This window comes from Notechis scutatus, chromosome 4 (assembly GCF_049901735.1).
Source record: "Notechis scutatus isolate UNSWTSFEM ecotype Mainland chromosome 4, rNotScu1.2, whole genome shotgun sequence".
In the NCBI taxonomy this organism is placed as follows: Eukaryota; Metazoa; Chordata; class Lepidosauria; order Squamata; family Elapidae; genus Notechis; species Notechis scutatus.
This window is the reverse complement of record NC_142012.1, coordinates 163,525,485-163,552,090: the sequence shown is the minus strand read 5'-3', so window position 1 is coordinate 163,552,090 and position 26,606 is coordinate 163,525,485. Positions and strand designations below refer to the sequence as shown.

Genomic DNA, 26,606 nt, shown 5'->3' with positions numbered 1-26,606 from the left:
AGCAAGGGTATCCCAATCCATTGTTTTGACTTCAGCCGATTTTGCTAGCGCTTTTGCCATTTTAAAAACGGCAGGTCTGCAATGCTTTAGGAAAACCGCATGTTTCTTGCTAGGTGTAGCATCCTTCAGATTATTAGTTTCCAGGAACATTTGAAACCTGTCCATATACGAGTCCCAATCTTCGTTAGCTGGATCAAATGGAGCGGGTGGTATAACGCTGCTGCCCATTCTGCCGCAATCTGTGAGCCGTCAGCCACATGCTCTGTCAATACTTCGCGAGTGCTCAGTCAGCTCTATCGTCTCCGAATCCCATCCTCGTCGCCAGTGTTCTGTCCTGGAGAGTGGGCGCAATAACGGAGACGAGACATCAAATAGTGACTCCAACTCTGTATTAGTGACTTCAGAAAAACAGCGCAATGAGTCTGGCAGCAGCAGCTCCTTTTATAGAGCTGGCTGCTGTCAAAGCGTCCAATGATTTAAGTTTGCCGCGCTTGGAGCGTCCAATCGCAGCAGCCCATTAACTAGCCAATCGGATCAGTCCGGAACGACCAATCACGACCCGCTGTTCACGGACCAATCAAATATGCAGGATTACAAGCCTGATGTGGAAAGGGGCCAATCAGGTTTGCAGGCTTACGAGCCTGCTAGTTCGGAACAGTTTCATGCAAAGATGGGCACAATAAATGACCAAAATGGCAGGGACCTAACAGAGGCAGAAGAAATTAAGGTGGCAAAATCACACAGAAGAACCATACAAGAATGAGCTTAACATCCCTGATAATCATGGTGGGGTGGTCACTGACCTCGAGCCAGACATCCTAGAATGTGAAATGAAATGGGCCTTAGGAAATCTGAGCAAAAACAAAGCTAGTGTGTCAACTCATAAAATAGCTCTATGGTCTTTTTAGAGTTTTTTTTTTTAATTTGATTTATTTGATTTGTCAATCGCTTACAAGATAATAGGTATAAGTATATACATAGTTATGAATACATGAAATGGGTACATATAAGAAAAATAAAAGAAACAATAGGACAGGGACGGTAGGCACGTTGGTGCGCTTATGCACGCCCCCTACAGATCTCTTAGGAAAGGGGTGAGGTCAATAGTAGACAGTCTAAGGTTAAAGTTTTTGGGGTTTGGGGAAGAAACAACAGAGTCAGGTAGAGTATTCCAGACATTGACCACTCTGTTGCTGAAGTCGTATTTCCTGCAATCAAGTTTGGTGCGGTTAACCTTGAGTTTGTATCTATTGTGTGCTCTTGTGTTGTTATGGTTGAAGCTGAAGTATTCATTGACTGGTAAGTCATTGCAATGTATGGTTTTATATACCATACTTAGATCAGATCGAAGACAGCGTAATTCAAGGTTTTCTAGGTCTAGAATTTCAAGTCTGGTGGCCAACAGAGTTGCCAAGAGAAAGAGAGGGGGGAGCAGTGGGCAGCTTGCATTCCATAAATGTTTTCAAAGATAGATGGAATTCATGGAGAGAAAGACAGGCTGACATGGCAGAAGGGAGATTATCAGAGGAGAGCTTGCTGGAAGCAACCCAAATGCAAACAGAAGCTGACAATATAATTACAGCCAAAGTGGAGAAACCTGATCCAGCGAAGGAAAAAAAAAACAGATGAGTACTTGTGGGAAACAAAACTCCCCATAACTTAGGAAGTTAAGCTACTCTATCCCCTGAGCAAGCTGAGAAGAGTGGAATGGATGTGCGATTGGGAACAAGCCAGAGCCCCAAAGCTCCTGATGGGATCCCTGGGGAGATCGATAGAGCAGCTGAGAAAGAAATTTGACCGGGCTACCATTAGAGATGCTGGCGCATTATGCCACCCAAAGCAGAGAGGAATTTCCACAGAGCCTTCTGAAGTGAGGAGAGGCAGGCGAGATCACAGCTCCCCTCCTCTACCCAGCAGAAGAAGAAAGAGCCCACAGCGGCAACCAGTGCCTCACCCACGCAGCACTCAGCTCCATCCTCCTGTGCAACGTAGAGCCGGGGAAGAAGATCAGCCATTGTATTTTATATCCCTTTGATTTTTCCTAGTCATATGTAAGATTTTCCATGTGTTCCTTTCAAGATTTTGTCCTGTTCTCTAAGATGTTTTCTTATCCTTATGGCCACCCATAATTTTTTGTCATTTCTGAAAGAGTGAGAAAATAATGCAAGGCCCAGAATGTAGCCATGTGATATGCTTGTCAACATTTCATTATAACCTGAAGCAGAGCACATAATAATTTCTCATTGGATACTATTGTGGACAAACAGGGACTCATGACTTATGATGTATTTGACTCTTCCCTGCTTTACCTGGATGGGAAATAAATAACTTTTCCTCTTCTTTTTCTGTTAGGTGTATGATTTGTTCCCACAGTTAATGAAGTACCTCCCAGGCCCTCACAAGAAAGCCCTGGCTTCTCTGGATATTATCCTAGCGTTTGCAAAGCAGGAAATAGAGAAACACAAGGAATCTCACTCTCTGCATGAGCCACAAGATTTCATTGATTACTATCTTCTTCAGATGCAGAAGGTATGGATTTATTGTGGTTCTATACATGGGCAAAGAATTATTAGTTTTTTTAGAAGTAACTTATCGATTTGAAATGCCTAAGCACCGTGCTCACCATTTCACATGGTCTTAATTTCTCTGTCTACACTTCTGCATTCTCCTCCAGTTATCGCTTGGAAATACACTTCAAGGGTAGCCCCATGTAGAGCATGTTGCAATAATCCAACCAAGAGATAAACAGGACATGAGTGACTGCACGGGCCTCATGATCCAGGAAAAGGCACCATGAGAAATTGCTCAAAGATTCTCTTAGCCATGGCTGCCACCTGCTTTTGAGCAGGAGTTGTGACTGTAGGAGAACCCCCAGAAACTCAGAAACAAAAGCAACCATAGGAAAGCTATATAGAATTCATTGTAATTTTCATTTTCATTTTTTTAAAACAATTATTACATTTTATTTAGTTTTCAAATTTTAAAAACATAAAATAAAACTTTATACATCATTATATCAACGTCAAGACATCTTTTACATTTCCTTATCATCTTTCTATATACACATTTCTTTCATTATACAATTTCAACTTAATATATAAATAAATATAGATAGATATGAATATAGATGTAAGTATTTACAGTTTCTTACTCTTTACCTAATTGCCATTTTGATTTCTTTTTATTCTTAAACCATTCATACCCGGTGTTAGGAATGTAAGTCACCTAACAGTTATTTGGGTTAGAAATATATAAACTAGGATAGACATTTTAACACTATGTCTTTAAGAAAATGCAAAAACTGTAATTGGGTATGGTTTCTCAAACGGCCATAAGATGGAGCTAGAAACCTGGGTTGTTTAGTCTCAGTCTCTTTATTCCTTCTGTTGGAGAGTATTGCCATTCTTCCTAATGACTGTTACTGATCGTTGATGTAAGTCTGTTACTGAACTGTTTTTGATACTGGATTTGATATTTGGATTATCCCTGAACTGAACACTGACTGCCTTACCTGTGAATGACTTGGACTGCTTATCTTGGAATTTGCTTAAACGTTTATCGGAAGTAAAACCTACATTTACTGTACAGTGTATCTGTGTGCTGTGTGTGTGTTATTCTTCCCTACTCTCACTACGTCTCCCTGTATGCGCTCATTCTCCTAACAGGGAATTAACCCAACACCCTGCATCCCAGACATTATAATATATCAATTCTTCTTTGTCTCTTAATTTCATTGTTAGCCTGTCCATCTCTGAACAGTCTAAATTTTTTTTATAACAACACCCTCTGATGGTATATTTTCCTGCTTCCAAAATTGTGCGTAGGAAATCCTAGCAGCTGTTAAGATATGTAGCATAATGTGTTTATCTTTTTAATTATATTTTTCTGTTATTATGCCTAATAGAAATAGTTCTGGTTTGGGTTCAATTTTCTTTTTTTAATTTCTTCTAGCCACAGTCAAATTATATTCCAACATTTCTTGACCTCTGGGCAGGTCCACCACATATGAAAATCTGTACCGTTTTCTTTTTTACATTTCCAACAGTTTGGGCTTAGGTTGAACATTTTTGCTAGTCTAGCAGGAGAAAGATTGCACCTATAAAACATTTTATATAGATTTTCCCTGTATGCTATGAACATAGCTAATTTGTAATTTAGTCCCCACATTTTTCCATTGCATTTGGGGTAGATTTGTGCTTCCATAGTTGACAGCCAGCATGGTACTTTATCATAATGATTCTTTTTAATTTTATTCCATATTCGAATTAATGAGTCTCTGATAAGGTGTCTCTGAATATATGAATGTTGCTTATTTTTCCCTTCCCATAGAAAGCTATGCCACCCTTTTTTCAAGTCGTGGCCTTCTATCAAGAGTATTCTTTTGTTTTCCTTTTTTTTTAAGACAAGTTTTATTAATTTTTAAAACACACAAATTATCCTTATTCATTACATGTTTAAACCTTTTTCCTTGTAAATTTAACAAGTCAGATAAATTATGATTCTGTTTTAAACCATTTCCATATAATATACCAAAACCTCTTATTCAATTTCTCTTTACTTCTCTTTACTCTTATTCAATATCATTATTATTATTTCATCTGTTTCTTTCTGACTTAGTTACCATTATTCTCATTCTATATTTCTACAAGTTTTTACCAATTCTCCCCCAAAAAGACATATACACACAACACACAAAACATAAAAAAATATCTTTTTGGAAAGTAACTTGGACCCAGGTGTCTCTCTCTTCATGGACTTCAATTATATTCATGCTCATCTTACATATCATTACTTATTTTATTTACCATTCTAAACCTTCTATATTAACTTCTCCACATATTTCACACTTCTTAATTCTACCTTAATTAATCATCTTAGTTTAAATCATTATATTTGTATCTTTTGTCCATTTTTTATCATCCCTTTGTCTCATCCCTTATGAAAAAAAAAGAAAATCAGTTTCTCCTGAAATCATTAATCAGAGTATGATGCCTTTCTATCTCCCCTAAGTTAATCAAATTAATCTTTAAAATAATATCTAATACCCAATCAGATTTTGCTTGGTACATTCTATCTAACTAATACATCCAACACAATTAAGTGCATAATTAGAGAATAAATCCAAATATTAAAAAGAAATACTATAATAAAAATTTTATAATAACATCAATACCATAATTTTATTAAACTCTTTAATTAAAACAATATTCTAAACCCTCCTATTATTAAGTTTTAAAACCAATCATTTTTAAACATTTTAACATTTTAATCTCTTATCAACTCTTAAACCATTGCAATACTACCATCTCATCTTATGTACCTTGCAAAATCTTTTTTTTTTAAAAAAATTATACTTTATCCATTATCCATAAAAATTCCTTTTTCCATTTAATTTCAAAACGTTGTAGCTTTTCTCCACCTTTTCCTTTCTTTCTTTTCCCAACAAACCTTTCTACCCCCTTCTTCTAGCCTCTGCCTTACCGGCTTCCCTTCTCTGTCGTATTTCTTTTCCCCTTTGTTTACAATCATCATATTGGTTTTGCACTTTATTTTTCCCTTTCTTAAATGTTTTTTAGATCTTAAGTCCTTAAATCCTTTAGTTTTCTTCTTTTTCTTTCTTTTCTTTTCTTTCTCTCTTCTTTTTTTCTGGATCAAATTCTGAGATTCATTAAAGATGGCTCCTTCCTTTCTTTCTTGTTCCTCTGCTGTCTTCATCTGTTGTAATTTTTGTTGATAATTAGTAAGCGCCATTTCTAAGAAAAGGAAAGCTTCTTCCACACCATTTCTTAGTTCCTCAACAGAAAGAGCCATTATAAATCTTTTCTTTTCTTTTCTCCTTCTTTCTTCTTACAACAACCAGAATATTCAAAAGAAAATAAAAAGATAAAACAGTCCCAAAGTTATCAATCAGTCCAAACCAAGGCAGAGTTCTCACTTTCTCCTTCTGGGGTGATATCAATCAAAGAGAAAGAAAGTCCAAATCTGTTTAAAGTCTTGTTACAATATATTCTAGTCTTCAAATCCTTAAGGCATCTGCTCCAACAAATCTTAGCATACAAATATTTTCTTTTAATCCTCTCTCTTCCCACTCATCACTTAAAACCAATTTCCACCTAAAAATAGGTTTCTTAATATCCAGTTATTTATTCCGTAGGAAAAGAGGGAAAGCTATCCTTTCAGCACCTTCAAGCAGCCGCTTTTTCCTCTTCTGGCAGGTATTATTCAGAAAGTCATACTTTTCAGGAATTTTATTAAATATGTCTTAGAGTCCTAGGAGCCAAGAAAAACTTTCTCCTCTCAATCACTTTCTCCACTTCCTCCTGCGCATTCTTACCCGGCTGCCAGCTTCTTTGTGGCGGCCATTACGGACCGCCGCTGCACCGTCCTGGGAAAAGGGGTTCTGCCGGCCAGGAGGGGTCTGCAGCACCCCAAACCCTTCTCCGGATCCCCTACCTTCAGCTGCCCCTGCAGGGCAGCCTAGCTCGCACCCGGCTGGGTCGGAGCCCCAAAACGGCTAGCGCGGCAGGGATCGCGCAGCCGCAAATCCCTGCCGCCGCGGCCGACAAACCGGAAGTTCCCAAGAGTATTCTTTTGTTTTCCAGATTGATTCATTTCTTGAGCCATACCATGGCTGCTACCTGATAGTACATTTCCCAGTCAGGGAGTCCAAAGCCACCCCTTTCTCTTTTGTCCTGTAATAGTTTCATTTTTATCTTAGCTTTTTTTTTGCCCAAATAAACTTAATTACTATTTTGTTCAATTCTCCAAAAAAATATTTTACTTTACATCTAAAAAACATCCAAGTTACCCAAGAGCTTGCTCTTCCTGAGACCATAGTCTGTGAACTGTCCTTAAATATTACATTTCGATTCTTACTATGTTACAGAGCCCCTGATTATGACATCGAACATGTAAACAAGCTAAATTCACTACTAACATGGGCAACTTCCTGCCCACACACTTTTATCTTTCTTGGTGACTTCAATCTACCACATATTAACTGGACCCTAAATGAATGTAAAACTAAACCCATACATGCAACCTTCTACAATGCTGTAACAAACCTGGGACTGGAACAACTAGTAACCAACAATACTAGACTTAACAACTGCCTCGATCTCATCTTCTGCAGTAGTTTGAATTCAATTTATGGAATACAAATTAAAGAACCCTTTTCCAACAGTGACCACAGCATGATTGACTTTTGTCTCAACATACATCCACACAAAAAACACAACGATGTGATCCCCAATTATAACTTCAAAAAAGGCAACTATGATCTTACAAACAATGATCTCTCATCCCTTGATTGGCAATTTCTATTCACTGGATGCAATATTGTTGAAGACCATGACAACATATTTTTACTTGAAGTCAAAAGAGTCATCAAACTATATGTACCAATGACAACTCCCAAAACCAGAAAAAAACAAATTACCCATAATAACAAGGAAGCTTCAACCCAAAAAGAAATCACTTTGCCGGAAAACCGAATCTGGTCACGTTGCCAACTTCAAAAGCCAATATAAAAATGTATGTCACCAGATAAAGACTGAATGTACCAATTATGTCATTAAACAAGAGGAAAACCTTCTATGCACCAATTCCACCCATGCTTTCTACAGTTTTGTAAGCAACAAACCAAAAGACTCAAGGTCCATCCCACCCCTGAAAGGACCTAATGGAAAAGATTGCAACGATGACACTATTAAAGCCAACTTCTTTAACACATTCTTTGGCTCAGTATTTGTAAACAGCAATGGATCATGCCCAGTATTTCCTAGTTGAACCACAGACAACTACAATTATCAAATACATATCGATTTTACAGTAGACAATGATGGAAAAGCACTACGCAATCTAAAATCATCTCTATCTATTGGACTGGATGGAATATGTGCCTACTTTTTAAAAAAGCTATCTACTGCCATAGCTAAATCTCTAAGCATAATCTTTGAAAAATCTTTCAGGACCCGCTCCTTGCCAAAACTATGGTCACAAGCCACAGTCATCCCCATCTTCAAAAAGGGAGATCCCAGCCTAGTTGAAAATTACAGAACAATCTCTTTATGCTGCGTCACCTGTAAAGTCATAGAATCAATTATTAACCAATCCATTATCTTCCACTTAGAGACAAACAACCTACTCTCTAATAAACAATTTGGTTTCAGAAAAAAACCTATCCTGTAATCTGCAACTCTTACATTGCAAAAACATATGGACTATACAACTCGATCAGGGCAAAGCAATAGACGCAATTTCCATAGACTTCTGTAAAGCCTTTGATTGAGTGGTACACGACAAACTACTCCTAAAACTAAAATCTTACGGTATCTCTGGACACCTGCATAACTGGATAGAAGCATTCCTGTCAAACAGACAACAAATGGTCAAAATTGGGAGCGTCCTATCAAATTCTGTACCTGTCAACAGTGGTGTCGCCCAAAGCAGTGTTCTAGGACCAACTCTCTTCATACTCTACATAAATGACCTCTGTGATCATATTAAGAGCAACTGCGTTCTCTTCGCTGACGATGTAAAGCTATTCAACACCACAGACAATGCTGTTACCCTTCAAAAAGGCCTCAACTATGTACCAGAATGGTCAAACAAATGGCAACTTCAAATCTCAACAAATAAAATTTTTAACTCTGGTCTGTGACCCTAATAAAGGATTGATTGATACATCTGAGGATTAAATTTGGGAAATGAATAAATAAATGAACAAAGGAATAAAAACACAATATTAGAACATGAAGCGTCTGTTTTCATTATTATTATTTTTCCAGAGAAAGTCCAGAAAGAGATTGAAGATGTGTTTGGTTCCTCGGGGTCAATTTCCTACCAGGATCGGAAGAAGCTACCCTACACCAATGCCATGATTCATGAAATGCAGCGTGTAAAATATGCCTTGTTCTATGGGATTCCCAGGCAAAGCACAAACGATGTGACAATAAGGGGATATCACATTCCAAAGGTGAGAAATATGTTCAGGATATATTGCAATAGCCCAACATGGAAGGAAGAAGAGAACAGGGCACTTGGAAGGTCTCTGTTCAGGAAGTGGCAATTAGTCATGCAAAACTGAATAAGCAAGAGCGGCAAAACCTTTTGAGGGATTGTTGTGGTTAGCCGGCAGCAGGAGCAGACGGCTGAGGAGAGCGAGGACTCAGATGAGGTGCCAGGACCATTAGGGAGTGGACTGCTGCCTTCAGAAATTGTGGGGGCTGGCAGTAGTAATGAGGAGGTTCCTGAGGAGCCTGTGCCAAGTGCACGTGTTCAGGGTTGCTCGTGGGAAAGAGCAGCTGCAGCAGCACGGGTGACTCGGGAGTAAGGCTGCAAGGTAATGGCCCCTCCTTCAAGAAGATAAAAGCCAGCTGTGAATCAGACATTCTTTGTAGGAAGTAAAGACATTTTGAAACTTCAGCCTCGTGGACATTGCAGTATCTTAAGTTGCTATTTGAAGACTCTTGTGTTGTAAAATATTTCTTATCTGTTGTTCTTGTCAGCCTTGCAAAAATTTGGCAAGGCTCTTTCTAGTCGGAGCTAATTAGTTGGAAGCACCTCTTATTTGTGAAGAAACAGGATTCATAAATGAAACATGAAAAGGTTGTGCTGCTGCCTTTGTCTTGTGTTTGCTCTCTTGGAACCAGGTTTGAGTCAGAACAGGGATGAATTATGGGTTTAAATGCAAACACCTCTCAGCTTTTAAAATTACAACCTTAAACATTTTATTTTTATCCTAGGAAGATGATAAGAGTTATGGGGCTGAACTTGAGATCAGAACTGCAGTCGTGTATAGCTATGTTTCTTTGTCCCCTTCGTCAAGAGACAAGGTGACTTTAGTTAAGAGAAAGGAAACTAAGCCGTTGAGCAATCACTGCTCTCAGAAACTGAGAAAGGAACAAGCATGGATCTGTAAAGGCAAGCTACGAGCAAGGGTTTCATCAATATTTTTTGAACTTCTTTGCTTCTCTGCTTTATGAAGCTGTTCTGTTTGATTCATCTTTTTTTTTAAACAGGGGACCTTTATCATCCCAGACCTGCATTCTGTTCTTCTTGATCCTGAACAATGGGAGATACCTGAAAAATTCAATCCAAATAATTTTTTAGATAAGGATGGGAAATTCATTGACCGAGAAGAGTTTCTGCTCTTCGGATTAGGTAAATCCTTAAGCCAAAAGCAGCTTATTCATTTCTTATTTCATTTATACTCTGTAGAATAGATTATGGCCCCCTTTAGGCATGCTTTGTCTTCTCCACAGGTAAACGTTCATGTGTGGGAGAGCAGCTGGCAAGAATTGAGATCTTCATCTTTCTGACCAGCCTGTTGAGGGCCTTCAACTTCCGGTTGCCTGAAGGAGTAAAAGAACTCAATGAAGCCCCTGTTGTAAAGCTGATAATGCACCCAAACCCTTACAAACTGTGTGCAATTCCCACACAGGTTTAATCTTTAATAAACAGCACAAAAAGCATAAAACTGTTTCCTATAGGCCTGTTCTCTTAATTGAACTTTTGCTTTCATTTATTGTACTTTAAAACCTTTTCAGCCTAGTGCTGGATTCACAAACATACTTCACCAGTTCAACCAGTGGTGTGTGAACAATATGCTAAGTAAATTTGTTACATTTTACCTTAGTTTTCTTTTGCCAATAAACCTATTGCTCTCCATTTAATCCCAGAAATTTTCTTTTCACACAGCCTTATCAAGGCTGTTATGGCATTTAAAAGCAGCAGTCTAAACCCAGGCCAGGTCTACTTATCAGGTAAATGAGGTGACCGAATGATGTGATAACAGTGTTTCAATCGTGGTGTGATTCAAATAATTTAACAACCGGTTCTCTGCCCTAATGACTAGTTGGGTGGGCATGATCATATGACTGGGTGGATGTGGCCAACTCGATGTCACTTACGTCGAGGGGTGCTTTTCCTCGCGTTGCCTCTCATGATTGTAGGGATGCTGCAACAGTTGTAAGTGTCAAAAATTGCAGGGGTGGGATTCTACCAGTTCGCATCTATTCGCTAGAACCGGTTGTTAACATTCTAAGCAGTTCAGAGAACTGGTTATTAGAAGAAATTACTGGCCTAATCCTGTAAGGAAGGCAGGAAGGAAACATTCTGGTGTTGCTTACAGAAACTGCCTCTCCGTTAACCCTTATTACATTCTTGGCAGGACTAGACTTCCTGTCTCAGGAACTTCTCTGGAGTTTTTCCCCCCTGCTTTGCTGGTACTTTGCTTGTGTGGAGTGACCATTCAAAGTTACAATGGCACTGAAAAAAGTGACTTATGACCGTTTTTCACATGACTGTTGCATCATTCCCACAGTCATGAGAGGCCAGGCAAGGAGTTGTGTGCCTCGATGTGAGTGATATTGAGTTGGCCATACCCAGCCAATAATATGACCACCAAGCCATGTCCACCCAGTCACATGACCACCAAGCCATGCCCACCACCTAAGCCACGCCCACATAACCTGTTGTTAAAAAATTTGAATCCCACCCCTGAAAAATTGTCATAAGTCAGTTTTTTCAGTACCATTGTACTTTGAATGGTCACTAAATGAACTGTTGTAAGTCAAGGATTACCTGTACAAAAATACAAAAAGTTCTTTGCTTGCAAAAAGCTGCCTTAATTACCAGTCATTAGATTAAAAATACCTGCAAGCCGGAGTTACAAATCAGGCAGGGTGCCAGAGCACCTTGAGGAATTAAAATAGTTAAAATGCAATGATAACTTTCAGCAGTCAACTCTTGCTCAAAAATTGAAACCCTTTAGTGGAAAAGTCATTTAAGCTCTCCAGAAAGAGCACACCCAGGAGAAGCAATCCATAAATCCATTTGCACCTCTTAAAGATACCAGCTGGTCTCACCTCACAAAATATCCTAAGGAAATCATCCAGATTTAAGGAAAGATTACATGCCCCCCAGAAAGGCAGTAAAATAATCAGGGCCAAGCTTGCATCCTGCCTCTTGGAAGTACACCCCAAAAGGACAATGCCAGGAACAACTGAAGCAGTGAAGGGAGACCCCCGCCTCCTCAGATAGAAAAAGAAACCATGAGGCAGGAAAAAATTCAAACACAATACAAATAATTAAATCACAACAGAAGCTGTTGCTTGTTAAACAATCAACAGACCAATAGACACAGGAACTAGACAGATTTCTCAACCCAGTTTCTTTTCGGGAACACAGATTAACCTTTTTCTTTCCAAACAAAGCTGAACAGGGAAAATTATCCCATCAATAAATACAGGATTAAACCAAAACTCAGAAAGGGTATGTAAACTCACGTTTGAATGTCAATCTTTCTAGCCAGCCAAGAAACCTTGCTGAATTCACTCATCGTGCTTCCTTGCCATTAAAAGCTTCTTTCTGGCAGCTCTGCTTCATTATTCAATTATTTCTTCAAAGTGTTGATCATTGCATCCCGGCTGGACAAATTCCAACTGGGGAGTATTTCCTTCCAACAGCAGTATAGCTTTTATTTGTGCACTGCCCAGAGTCACTTAGATGAAATGGGCAATGTATACATTTGATAAACAATCAAAATAAAATATTAAATTATAAGAATAGAAATGATGAGAATAGACCTAATATTAGCATTACCAGGTAGACCAGACGGGGAAAGCTTTTGGGAGCCACTGAAGGAATTCTTTTCTGTTGCCTCTTTACCAATGCCTCCCCCTTTTCATCATAAAAATTACATGCACCCATCAAGTCTTCCTGATCTGATCACCGTTTAATCTTTTGTCAGGTTTTGAAAAAAAACAAAAAGAATTCTAGGAAGTTAGCACTCACCCCTCTCCTAGAAAAATGAAACATCCTACGAAATATTAAAAAGGCAGAATATTTCCCCTAAAAGGGAAGCAGAAACTCAGAGGGGCAGAAGCTCACCCCCACCTTGTTAATGGGTGGGCCATTAAGGCCTGGGGCAGAGTATTCTACATAACAAAGCCCTCTACCCGTCTCATCACATGGCCTGGGAAGATTGCATCAGCCAGCACTCAGGTGAAGCCATGTGATCCAGAAAAAGCCTACAAAGTTAGCTAAGACCCCCGCCCCCTGGAAGACTAACAGCCATTGGGATGCATTTCATACACTGGAACAGCAAACACTAAGGTGGGGCCCAACAGAGGGTATAAAACTAATGGTCTCTCAGCAACTTGCTCCTTCTTTTCCTTCACCCAACATCTTGAAGCATGTGATCATGCTTTTCACTTTGGAGCTCCAAGCCATGTGGTCCTGTGCACCATTAACCATCTTTCCAAGCAGTCACCATGTTTCCAGTGTCTATCTTCCCCACTTGGAACTGAACCCAGAAGGATAATTCTTCCAACAATTGATTGGAAACTAATAGCAAAGTGTCTTTTGATGGTCTGTGTAATTAGCGCTAGTATTTTGTCAGGAAGAGAGTGCCACATTCATTCACATACTTCTGACCAAGTGCCACTTAAGTAGCAGAGGAAGAGATTTTTCTTTAAAAAGCTGGGACATGGGGTAGGGTAGGGTGGGAGCAAAAGCAGTTAGGGGAAGAAAGCCATGTGTTGTATACCACCTTTGGTGAATGAGACAATTTATACATAAAGTAAATAATTAAATGAATAACAAGCAAGAATAACAAGCAAGAATTAGGTGATTCAAGGGGAGAATTGGGGCAATTCTTGTCTTTCAGGCATGGGCCTCGCACTCAATTACCATAAAGAAGTCCTATAAATGGATAATTGTGGAATAACCCTGGGAACCAAGTGAAACCCGAGTCATCCTTAGAGTTCTGATGTGTATCTAAGGAGAAAATGAAAACATCTGGAGCCTAGGAACAAGAACAGATGTGAACTTAAAAATGTAGTTAAAGATACAGCTTTCAGGCTATGCTCAGAATGAGACACAGCAAGGCAATCTGTCAGTTTGGTGGCAAGGAATAAAAAGAATAATAAAAGTATGGGGTCATAAGGCAAAGCACAATATCGCAAAGGGTGGCTAGGTGCGACTCAAGCCACCTGACCTCTGATGGGTTTAATGTTGCTTTGGAATTGGGCAATTGTTCCTGGTAGAGCTTTAGCAAGGATCATTTCCAGATGTGGTCATGGGTTTGGCAGCTGGATTGTTGATATAATTTTTAAATAGGTATTTCTAAACACCATAGCTCTCTACCTATAATTTACTGCTTGGATTTAAGACATCTTTCAATCAAAAAACAGCTACTGCAGAATCTATTAGAACAGCCCTTCCTTATTAGCATGGGGGTTACACTTGTTTTAGTTGCCAAAGGTTGCACAGCAACCAAAGATGGTGCTCAACAGTATGAATCCTTCATGAAGACATTCCCGTATTTGTAAGCAAAGTTGAGCAAGGTTCTTCATGATAAAGTCCTGATGCTGGGATTGCAAGGGTAAGTATGAGACATAATCCTGGACTAGATAATATCTCTGTGTGCCAACAAGATTTTCCTGTATATTTGGGCAGATTTCATGGTCATATGGGACACCATGATTTTCATCATGATTTTCAAATAATGCTGGCATACTATCATCTTAATAAGGACATATTGAGTTATATCGCCCTAGACTTTTTTTTTTTTAAAAAAGTCTCTGTATTATTTGAGTGACGTATGATCAGAGAGAATCTCCTTCATGTGGATTAATATAATTTGTTGGCAAAATGTCAATGACATTCAAACTAATTCAAACTTGTTTTGCTATTCATTCCCATCAAGGAATACATAAAACAGGAGAAAGAGCAAGGAGCATAAAATAAAAGGATACAACCATCTCCAAATCTACTAGTGAGCATTAAAGAAAAAGAACCAACCGAATAATGATGGTGATAGGGACAATTATTATTATTTTTTTGCTATTTGTTCTGTTGATTCTCTTTTTCCTGAGACAATTTTGGATCTGAAGACATTTGCCTCCCGGTCCTTTGGCTCTGCCATTCCTTGGGGCACTCTTGACAGGTGGGCTTTGGCTCACTGAAGATTACTTCCTTAAGGTATTTAATTCTAACCAGTAGTAATCATGATAATTCTCAAAATTATGGTATAATTCATCATGCCACAATATTCAAGTAATGCTGAAGGTTCTTTTTCAAGAGGCAACAAAACTTTCGGGTTTTTCTTTGAAGATGTTTCGTTTCTCATCCAAGAAATTTCTTCAGCTCAGCTTCTTGGATGAGAACAAAATGACTTCAAAGAAAAACCAGAAAGTCCCGCTGCCTCTTGGAGAAGAACCTGTAGGATCATCCTGGCCTGGATGACTGAGAATGACTTGTTTATAGTTGCTTCACTGAGAACAATGTAAAATAATGGGGCTGAATTTTTAGAAGGCAGATTCTAGTTCAATCTTACCAATAAATGTTTGATGATGGAACCAATCCTTCAGAGAGAGGATGGTGGTGTAGAAATGTAATAAGTGAATAAAATAGGCAAAACAAAAACAAATAAAAGGATGTCCTTTTTAAGGAAAAAAATCCTTAAAATCAGAAAGACAATGGCAAGAATCTTAGAGAGGGAAAACAAATTCTAGAGATAGAATCTCTATTTCATATGGTGAAAAGTTTTAGAATTCAGGATTTAGGAGCACCTGTAATGGTATACAGTATTAAATGGTAATAATCCATGTATTTGATTGTAACATTTCTCATTTTTGATTCACATGACAGCTTGTAAAATGATATGGAAATATGTACAGCTTTTGGTTTGGGCAACAACTTATGATAGTTCTGTCCGGATTCAAATCTGTGAAAGAAGGAATGATCAATTTCCCAGAAGAATTCTCGTATCGAATAGAGTGTGTTAAGTTTGGAGAATAATGGAGACCAGACATCTGACCAGTGACTTCAAACTCTTTAATAACAGTAGATAGAACAGAACAGAGCAAGGCTATGGGCAGCAGTAACCCTTTTATAGGGTTGGCTGCTACCCTATTAACCAATAATATGTGCAACAAGTTCAACTAATACCCAATAAGAAGTGTCCTAATATTGGCCAATCAGGGACTTGTTATGGACCAATCCTTGTTCATTGTTTAAGGACCAATCAGGTGTGCAGGCTTTCAAAACCCGCTTTGCATTTGGGCTTAGTTACTTTTTATTGATTCACAACACCCCTCCCCCTTGGGCTCCGTTTGAGGGGAGCTGTAACAAAATCCTCAAGATAGACAGGCCGTTTGGTCTGTCTGGATGATTTCCGTGGTTCCACCGGGTTTGGCCTAAAGTCCGGTTCCGGTGGAGCGTTTGGATGATCTCTGTTAAGCTCTGTTTCGCTGCACGGAAATTCCGTGCTGCTTTCGTTGTGGTTGTCCCCACCCATCAGTATTTCTTCGGGGTTTCGCAGTTCGGTTTCCCCCGTGTTCACGTCCCATGGGAAAGTCAACTCCCTCCCTGCTTCGATTCCCGGTACTTCGCTGGGCCGTAGGGTTTCCGTTGGCCTGCTATCTGTCATATCGAAGTCAATTTCCTCGATATTTCCTCCCCTCAGTTGGTGAACCCGGGAGCCATGGGCGCTGGGTGGTAATCTCGAACGGAGTTGGTCTATGTGGCGTTTCCACACCCTCCCATCGTCTGTTAGCAGGCGGTAAGATCTAGGCCCTGTGAGGTGGGTGACGGTTGCGGGTATCCCTAAAGGGTCGCCGGAGAAGTTTTTGGCAAAGATTAAATCGCCTACCTTAAATTCCTGGCATTTGCTGCTGGAGCCGAAAGGCTTTTCGGGTGCGTATGCGGGTGGAGCCGGTCAAGGTGCGATCGTAGTTTCCGCCCATGAGAAGTTCGGCGGGCGTTTTGTTGGTAACGCTGTGGGGCGTGATGTGCTGCAACAATAAAATTCGATTGATTTTTTCATCGATGTCGCGAATTCCATTTTGTGGAGGGTCTTTTTACAAACTGTACCATGCGCTCTGCACGTCCGTTCGCCGCAGGGTGCGCGGGCAAGGTTAGCGCATGGCAGATGCCCCGGTCAGCAAGATATTGTTCAAATGGTAATGCTGTGAACTGTGGGCCGTTATCTGAAACCAGAACATCCGGAAAACCATGTGTGGCAAATAGTCTGTTTAATTTGTTAATAACTGAGTCCGTTGTAGTTGTGTTCATTCGATGGACCTCGAGCCAATTTGAATATGCGTCGACTGTAATAAGGAAAGTGTGCCCTTTTGTAGGCCCCACAAAGTCAATATGAATACGGGACCATGGTCCCCTCGGAGTTTCCCATTCGGTTGGGCTTGCTTTAGGTGGGGCGTTGCTGACGTCCTGGCAACGTTGACAAGTAGCGACCCAGGCCTCGATTCTTTTGTCGATTCCCGGGCACCAGGCGTAGCTCCGTGCGAGTGCTTTCATCCGCACGATGCCTGGATGTCCGTCGTGCAATACTGCTAAAACAGTTCGTTGCAGTTTGCCCGGGATTACGACTCTATCGCCCCACATGATGCAGCCCTTTTGGGAAAACAGTTCGGTTTGGCGGGCTTTGAAAGGCACCCATTCAGGTGATAGTTGTTCTGTTGGCCAACCACGTTCAACCCAGCATAGGATGTGTTTCAGGACCGGATCTCGTTTTGTTTCGAGGGCAATGTCTCTCGCCGTCAATGGCGGCGCGTGTAGAGCCTCAATTTGCAGCGTTATGATTGTTGGGGCTGGATCTTCAACCGATTTTGGGAGTGGTGTTCTGCTCAATGCATCAGCGTGGAGAATTGATTTCCCGGGCGGTGTTGCAAGGTGTAGTTGTATGCGCCGCCAAGAATTCAGACCAGCGGGTCATTCTGGGGGACAATATATACGGGGTTGGTTTATTACCCGCAATAATCCCCAGTAGTGGTTTATGATCAGTAATTATTGTAAACGCACGCCCATACACATATTCATGAAATCGTTTAACTGCAGCCACAATAGCTAAAGCTTCTTTATCTAGCTGACTATAATTTCTTTCAGCTTTAGCTAAAGTTCGCGAAAAAACGACGGGAGCTTCTGCTCCGTTCGGTAATCGTGGGCCAGGATTGCTCCAACCCCAAAAGGTGAGGCGTCACAAGTAATAGTTAACGGCAGAGTCTCGTTGTACTGCATAAGTACAGAATCAGAAGTTAGCAATTTCTTTACTTGTTGGAAAGCGTATTGTTCACGTTGTCCCCAAACCCACGTTGCTTTTTGTCTAAGAGTCTATGTAATGGTTCAGCTACCGTTGCTTTATTGGGTAAAAAGACGTTATAAAATTGATAAGTCCAAGGAACGCCTGTAGATCTGCCTTGTTCCTTGGAGTGGGGGCCTTCTTAATTGCCTTTAATTTGTCCTCAGTGGGATGGATTCCTTGACTGTCCAGGAGGTATCCCAAAAACTCCACCCTTTCGGTACATAACTGGCATTTATTTTTTTTGACTTTGAGGCCAGCGTCTTGGAACCTTTGTAAGATCATTCGGAGTCGTTTTTCTAGAATGTCTCTGTTAGGGGCGGCGATGAGTACATCGTCGAAATATGGTACGACCCCTCTTATTCCTTGTAACAGCCTTTCCATTAAGCTCTGAAAGATTCCTGGAGCGACGCTCACCCCAAACTGGAGCTGGTTGCATTTAAATGCGCCCCTATGCGTGACGATAGTTTGCGCCTCTGCGGTGGCCGGATCTACAGGCAATTGTTGATACGCCTGCGCTAGGTCTAATTTAGCGAAAACTTTCCCGCCGCCCAGGGAATGGAGCAGGTGTTGCACTACCGGCACTGGATATGCACTTTGCTGAAGTGCGTGGTTTAGGGTGGCCCGGTAGTCTCGCAAATTCTCAGTGACCCATCAGGCTTGATAGGCGTCACTATTGGGGTTTCCCACCGGGCGTGGTCGGTGGGTTCCAGCACGCCCTGTGCTATTAGCTTATCGAGTTGTTCGTCGATTTTAGGTTTCAGGGCGAACGGCACCCGACGCGGCTTAAGGCGGATGGGTGCTACCTCAGGGTTCAAGTTAAATGAGATCGGGGTCCCCTTGTACTTGCCTAGTCTGTTCGCGAAAACGTCTTGGAATTCTTGCACGAGGGCTTCCTCCCAATCGTTGCTCTCGGCACGGTGGACTCCGGCTACAGTGATTCCGAGCGGTCTGAACCATTGCAGGCCTAAAAGACTAGGCCGGTCACGGTCAACGACAGTCAGTGGCAGTGCGACGGTGCGGTCCTTGAAAGAGACCTGGAATCGGCGGGACCCGACAATGGGAATTCGGTTACCCTGGTAATCTTTGAGTATAACCCTTTGAGGGTTGAGGTCTTGGCGGCGAATCGTCGGAACGAGCTGTTGGAGCGTCTTCCAGGACACCATCGAGAGGGATGATCCTGAGTCCACCTCCATCACACAAGGTTTGTTTTCGATAGCGACCTTCACTCTGATTTTCCCGGCATCTAGGGATGTAGCGTGGCCTATGGTAATTGTCTGGTGGGTCTCTTCCCGCCTGGTTTCTTCCCGCCTGGTGGAAGTGATGGACGGTTTGTTTCTGTAGGAGTGGCTTCCCCATTGGTGATTCAGTTTGTCTCGGGGTGTGCCGATGAATCCTGAAGACTGGCATTCGGCCTGTCGGGGTTTGCAGTTGGAGTTTTGTTTGCTTCTGCAAACCTTTGCAATGTGACCTCTTTTCCCGCAAACGCGGCAGAGTGCGTCGAGGAATTTGCAGCTGGATCGTGGGTGATTCGCTCCACATCCTGCACACGGTCGAAGTGAGCGTTGTGTGAACTGGTCTCATTCAGTTCGGAGTCGGTTGACCTCTTCCTCATCACTTTCTGATGGGGATTCTAGGTCTTCGTGGTGAGTCGATACCGGGTGTCTCTCTGAGTGAGGCGAGGTATCATTTGCGAGTTGACGTAGCGGTGCGCTGGTGCGGCGTATTCGGGCTGCCAACTTCTTGGTTGATTCTGCCGCAGTGGCTTCTTTAAGGGCATCGGTGAGGCTGATGTCCCCCTTAGCCATGATTTTGCTCTGGATTGTGCAGTCTTCTAGGCTTAGAACTAGGCGGTCTCGGAGGGCTTCTTCTAAGTTAGAGAATCCGCAGAGGCCTCCAAGGTTTCGGAGGTCTGCGACGTAGTTGGCAAGGCTTTCGCCTTTCCGCTGGACCCTCTGGTAAAATTCGTGCCTTCTGACTAAGGTTGGCACGGTGGGTGCGTAGTGGGCCCGTAGCAAAGGCTCGAGGACGTCCCAGTCCATCGCTTTTACTTCGGCTGGCTTGGCAAGTGATTTTGCCATTTTAAACACGGTAGGCCCGCAGTGGGTTAGAAATACAGCTCTTTTTTTGCTGGATGTTGCATCTTTCAAGTTGTTGGTCTCCAGAAACATCTGGAACCTATCCATGTACGACTCCCAGTCTTCGGTTTCTGGGTCGAATGGAGCGGGTGGTATGGCACCGCTGGCCATGTTGCCGTTGATGGTGCGTGTTCGACCACGTGCTCTGTTGGTTGCTCTGTAGATCAGTCAGCTCTTCGGTCTCCGCATCCCATCCTCGTCGCCAGTGTAAAGTTTGGAGAATAATGGAGACCAGACATCTGACCAGTGACTTCAAACTCTTTAATAACAGTAGATAGAACAGAACAGAGCAAGGCTATGGGCAGCAGTAACCCTTTTATAGGGTTGGCTGCTACCCTATTAACCAATAATATGTGCAACAAGTTCAACTAATACCCAATAAGAAGTGTCCTAATATTGGCCAATCAGGGACTTGTTATGGACCAATCCTTGTTCGTTGTTTAAGGACCAATCAGGTGTGCAGGCTTTCAAAACCCGCTTTGCATTTGGGCTTAGTTACTTTTTATTGATTCACAACAGAGTGTGCTTTCTTGGATGATTTAGAGAAAGGAAGGGGTAAGTGCAAATTGTAAGAAATTCTATCTTAATAACTATCAAAGTCTTCCAATTTTTGGCAATATTATGCATAGCACAGGAAAAAAAGAGTAAGATGTATTAAGTCTGCCTACCGAGATGAGGTGGACCGGTTGCTTTCGTGGTGTGGAGACAATAACTGGGTCCTCAACACCAATAAGACCAAGGAGCAGAGGTGGTATTCAGCTGGTTTGCAGCGGTTCTGGCGACCCAATAGCAAGAATTTGGCATGGGTCGCGGAACTGGTAGTGACTTCTGGCTGGCCATGCCCCTGAACCAGTTCCCCGGTCCCTGGTCACTCAGTTGCCCCACCCACATGACGCTCGCTTGCTTGCGCAGCTCACCCACCCGCTGCTTGCCCCACCCAGTCACTCGTCCCTTCCTATGTGGCATGCTGGGCCCTTTGTGGCTTGCCTAACCTGACTTCCCCATGTGGTGCCTGCACCCGAGCAGCCCTGATCTGCCTGCCTTGCTCACAAGTAAGCCTGCGTCATGCTAGGCCCTCGCCAACCCCCTGGGGCCTTTCCGGGCCTCCTGCCCACTGCCCAGGGCGCTTCCAGGCCTCTCCCCCAACACCCGGGACTTTCCAGGCAGGAGGAGGCCAAGGTGGGGTGTCCTTTTCAGGCCAGTCCAGAGGGCGGGGGTGGGACAGCGGTGGCCACAGCGCAGCTATGGGAAGCAGCCCGAAGTGTTCCTGGCCTCCATTGCTGCCCCTTTCAGCCCCAGCCCCAGGGCAGCAGAGAAAGCGAATGGAAAGGCTTTCTGTTTGCTTTCTCCCTGCCTTTCGGGGCACCCCCACCCACTGCCACTGCCGCCACTGCCACTGCCCATGTGCTTCAAAAGGGAGGGTGGATGGATGTTCCGGGGCTGCTACTTTCTTCATTGTTCCGCCGCTCGCTGCTCTGGAGTTTGCCCAATAAGTTCTTCCCAGAAAAGGTGTGTGTGTGCGTGTGCGTGCATGTGTTAAGGAAGGTAAGGAAGGGAGGAAGGGCAAGAAGGAAAGAGCAAGAAAGGAAGAAAGAGGAAGAAAGAAAGAGGAAGGGAGAGAAAGAAATAAAGAGGAAAAAAGAAAGAAAGAAAAATAGGAAGAAAGAAAGAAAAAGGAAAGGAGAGAAAGAAAGAAAGAGAAAGAAAGAAAAAGCAAGCAAGAAAGAGGAAAGGAGAGAAAGAGAAAGAAAGAGGAAGGGGGAGAAAGAAGGAGAGAGAGAAAGAAAAGAAGAAGAAGGAAGAGGGGGAGAGAGAATACTCAATGCTATTATTTTTAATTGTTCCATTATTTACCCTATATTAATATTTTGCACTGTCCCTACACCTAGAGTGATTTTATTACCTTTCTTTTGCCCAGGTATTTTTCAGGGTTTACATGTCAATAGTCCAGAGCATAAATATAGGTGCGTTTAACAGAGTTGAAAGGGACTATGGAGGTCTTCTAGTCCAACCTGAGGATTCTAAACTCTGAGTAGAGGTCCTGGGAAAGGTGTCAGAATAACAGAATAGCTCTTAGAAGGGACCTTGGGGGAACTCTATACCATTTCAGAGAAATGGCTGTCCAGTCTTTTGTTAAAAACTTCCAGTGTTGGAGCACCCAGAACATCTGGTGGCAAGCAACTCCACTGATTAATTGTTCTCACTGTCAGAAAGTTTCTCCTTACTTTTAGGTTGCTTCTCTCTCTGTTCAGTTTCCATCCTGCTTTGGAAAATACATTGTTTTCCTTCTGGTGCTTTGGAGAATACACTGGCCCCCCTTTTTCTGGCAGCTCTCTAAAAACCTGTTGCCTATCAGCCTCTTGGGCAAAGCATGTGAGCCATTTCCTCCTTTCAATGGTCCATGAAAGTACATCTATAGTACATAGATAATAAAGTCAACAAAAGGTGAATAACTTTTTTTACAGAACTATAGATATGTTGAGGTTGGGTGTGACAAAGAATGGCTGGGAGGGGAGGGGGCAGGTGAGACACCCCTTGACATGAGTGACATTGAATTGGCCACACCCACCCAGTCACATGACTACCAAGCCATGCCCACCCAGTCATATGACCACCCCAGTCACATGGCCACCAAGCCACGCCCACCCAGACATGTGACCCTAAGCCACGGCCCTCAAATAAGCTACGGCCACAGAGCCGGTAGTAAAAAAAATTGAATCCCACCACTGCCAAGGAGCTTATAGTAGACTGTAGAAGGAACAGATCAGACATCCAGCCCTTGCTTATCAATGGAGACTGAGTGGAGCAAGTGGGCAGTTTTAAGTTTCTGGGTGTTACCATAAAAAAGGACCTGACCTGTGATGCTCACATTGTAGCACTGGTCAAAAGGACCCAGCAGATATTATACTACCTGAGACTTCTCAGAAAACAACAACGGAATGAAAAACTGCTGGTGACCTTCTACCGCTACACCATAGAGAGTATCTTAACTTACTGCACCTCTGTATAGTTTGCCAATTGCACAGTGGCAGATAGGAAAGCACTCCAGAGGGTTAACATCATTGCCCAGAAGATCATTGGTTGCTCTCTCCCCTCTTTGGAAGAGCTTTATAGTTCCCACTGCCTTAAGAAAGTTCAAAATATTCTCAAAGATCCATCTCATCCTGGGCACCCTTTTTTGAACTATTACCATCTGGCAGACAGTACAGAATATTAAAAACAAGCATAAACAGGCTGAAAAACAGCTTCTATCCCAGTGCAGTAGCTCTGTTGGATTCTATCATATAGTGCAGTGTTGTGGGTTTTCGGTTCAATGTATGGAATATGAAGGATGTGTGTTTGTGTTTATTTTCATGGTCATGACGTGCACTGAAGATGGTGTTTGATTTCATTGTACAAAGTGCAAAATGATTTACAGAAATGAGACAAGCAAAAGAAATATTACTTAATTCACTTTACACCAAAATATTATACACGCCTATAGCTTTCGGTCTGAACTATTACATTAATATATTGATTTATGTCAGAGTATATTCATTAACTGGCAGAGACATGGTTAACAAAGTAAGCATGGCCACAGACCAGCCAATGGGAGCTGACAGCCTGGGTGTGGCTTGGCTGGGTGTGTGCTTTGCTGAGAAGTGAAAAAGAAACTAACTTGCTTGCTTGCTGAAAACTAGAGTTCTGTTCTGAGACCTCTGAGTTGCTGGTTTTGGTTTTTTTTGCTTATGTTTTGTTGAAAGAATCTACAGACAGTATTGTGAGCTTTACTTCAATATGTTAATATGTTTATAAAGAAGAAGAGAGAGAGATAAGAGTGACTTGAACAACAAAACCTATTTACAAGTAAATCATGGAAGGAGAACAGAGGTGGTATTCAACCAATTTGCATCGGCTCTGGTGGTGCAATGCAGTAATAAATTAGTTTCTACAGCTTCGGTACAGGCTAGGCCTCACGTAGGCTGAAAGCGTACCAGGAACAGAGATCATCAATCAACAAACACTTCATCATGGGCGAATAACTGGAATGTAGGCACTGATTTGTTACTTTGTACCTTTCACACTTACCATGTAACTGTGATTGGATGTTACTATGTGTGCACTAATATTCCTACTCATGTAACTTAATGATTGGATAGACTTCACTGCTTGTGACGTATCACTGTGTGTTTTTTAATAAAAGAGCTTACCGAACTTGTGATTGGGGCAGCTCATCCGAGATAGAACCTGCATTGGTGTCTTTCTTGATGCATTCGACCACCCAGTGGGCAGCCTTCCAAATGCGGAGCAAAGCCACATCTGGTGACCCCGACGTGATTTTTCTACTTTGGGGTGGTATGGTCTGACGTGCCGTCCAGGAACCCACAGGACACGATCTAGAAGCTGGATAGCTACGTAGCCATGACCCCAGGTGAGGAGACCAGCAGGGCCTTTCCAAGTAGGGTCTGGCAGTTGGCGGTAGTATACCTGTGGTTTGGGAGAATCAGGGGAAGGGGGGGAGGAAAAATGCCGCTCCGCTGCCGTCATAGCAGGGGTGCCTAAGAGATTGAGGAAGTTGAGAGTATAAAGACAGAGATTAAGAGTGTCTTGCATCGCTGGGAGGCTAGGGGTTCTTTTCCCTTTGATCAAATGTCGTTCTAACACTGTTTTTAGCGTTAAGTTAGCTCTCTCTACCAGGGCTTGTCCCTGACTGTTATAAGGGATCCCAAATTTGTGAGTAATTTGCCACTTAGCGCAAAATTCTGACATAGCTGTGCTAGTGTATGCAGGACCATTATCTGTTTTTATTTCATTTGGGCGTCCCAACGATGCAAAAATGCGAATGCAATGATTGATGACATGTTTGGAGGCTTCTCCTCTTTGCGGGGTTGCCATTATGAACCCTGAAAAAGTATCAATTGTGACATGCAGATACTTCCAGGGGGCAAACGGAGGAAACTGAGGAACGTCCATTTGCCATATTTCGCAGGCTTTCAACCCGCGGGGATTTACCCCTAAGGGAATGGAATGGGCTTGTTGACTACAGGTGGGGCATTGCTGTCTAATGGCTGAAGCTTCGGCCATAGTAAGGTTGAAATGTTTCATGAGAGCTTTAATGTATGTGAAGTCATGATACCTGCAGCCGCTTGATCAGCCACATCATTGCCTTCCTGGAGGATTCCTGGGAAGGGTTGGTGGCTGCGAATGTGTGCTACAAAGAGCGGGTGCTGGCGCTGTGCAACAAGATGTTGCAATGTAACAAAAAGAGAGAGAAGGTTTTTATCAATAGCGGGAGAGAGATAAGAATCGTGAATAGTAGAGATTATTTGAGTAGGCTGTCTAGGATCAAGTTGAGGGGTTCGTTAAAATTCTGGAGGACTAATATGGTTGCAGCAAGCTCAGCTCTTTGTGGTGATGTATTGCTTGAAGCTGAGGTTGCTGCAAGGATATTATGTCAGCAGGCTTTTTCCCCCAAGTAAGGGCTTCAAACAATGGAGAAAGAATATCAGTGGTTAAAGACAGGAAAGGTTGGGCCCAGTTTATGGTACCCAGATATTGCTGAAGTTGAACCAAGGTGGGTTGAGAAGGTAGAGACAAAGAGGGAAGTGAAGGATAGGCAGTAGTTGAAAGCATTTTATAGCCTAGATATGTGTACGGAGTTAATACTTGCACCTTTTCAGGTGCTATGTGCAAACCTCCTTTTGCAAGGACGGCTTTCAGGAAGGAAAATGAAGTGAACACCGTACCCGGTGGCCCAGGAGCGGCAACAAGGATATCATCCATGTAGTGATACACCAGAAATTGTGGAAAAGCAGAACGATAGGGTAGCAAGACATTATTTACATAGTGTTGACACATGGTGGGGCTATTGAGCATACCTTGAGGTAAGACTTTCCATTGAAAGCGGGAGGAGGGAGAGGAGTTGTTTAGCCGAGGTAAAGTGAAAGCGAATAAGGCACGATCTTGTACATGCAAAGGGATAGAAAAAAAGCAGTCTTTTAAATCAATGACCATTAGATCAAATTTCTCAGGGATGATGTTGGGATTTGGAAGACCACATTGTAGCGCCCCCATTGGTTTTATAATGGTATTCACGGCCCTTAAATCATGCAATAGCCTCCATTTTCCTGACTTTTTCTTTATGACAAAAATGGGGGTGTTATATGGGCTGACAGATGGTTCAACATGCCCTTTGACAATTTGGTCCTGGACAAATGATTGCAGGGCCTTTAGTTTGTCTATTGTGAGGGGCCATTGGTCTACCCAAACAGGTTCTGTGGTGTTTAATTGTAGCTGCAGTGGAGTTTTAGCAAAAGATTCCATTAATCAATAATGAGGTTTGTGTTAAGTTGAGACATAAGATCACGGCCCCACAGGTTAGT

The 26,606-nt window shown here is 42.3% G+C and overlaps 1 protein-coding gene across 1 annotated transcript in view; it reads left to right on the top strand.

The window, feature by feature from the left end:
• Positions 1–10,671, top strand: part of LOC113428171 (cytochrome P450 2J5-like) — a 135,238-nt gene extending 124,567 nt beyond the window's left edge. Inside the window, exons 7-11 of the mRNA XM_087962583.1 lie at positions 2,353–2,529; positions 2,675–2,700; positions 8,731–8,977; positions 10,023–10,164; positions 10,266–10,671. Of these exons, the coding sequence (XP_087818709.1) occupies positions 2,353–2,529; positions 2,675–2,700; positions 8,731–8,977; positions 10,023–10,164; positions 10,266–10,450 (777 nt within the window). The 3' untranslated portion in view covers positions 10,451–10,671. The remainder of the gene's footprint in view (positions 1–2,352; positions 2,530–2,674; positions 2,701–8,730; positions 8,978–10,022; positions 10,165–10,265) is intronic.
• Positions 10,672–26,606: the final 15,935 nt, after the last annotated feature.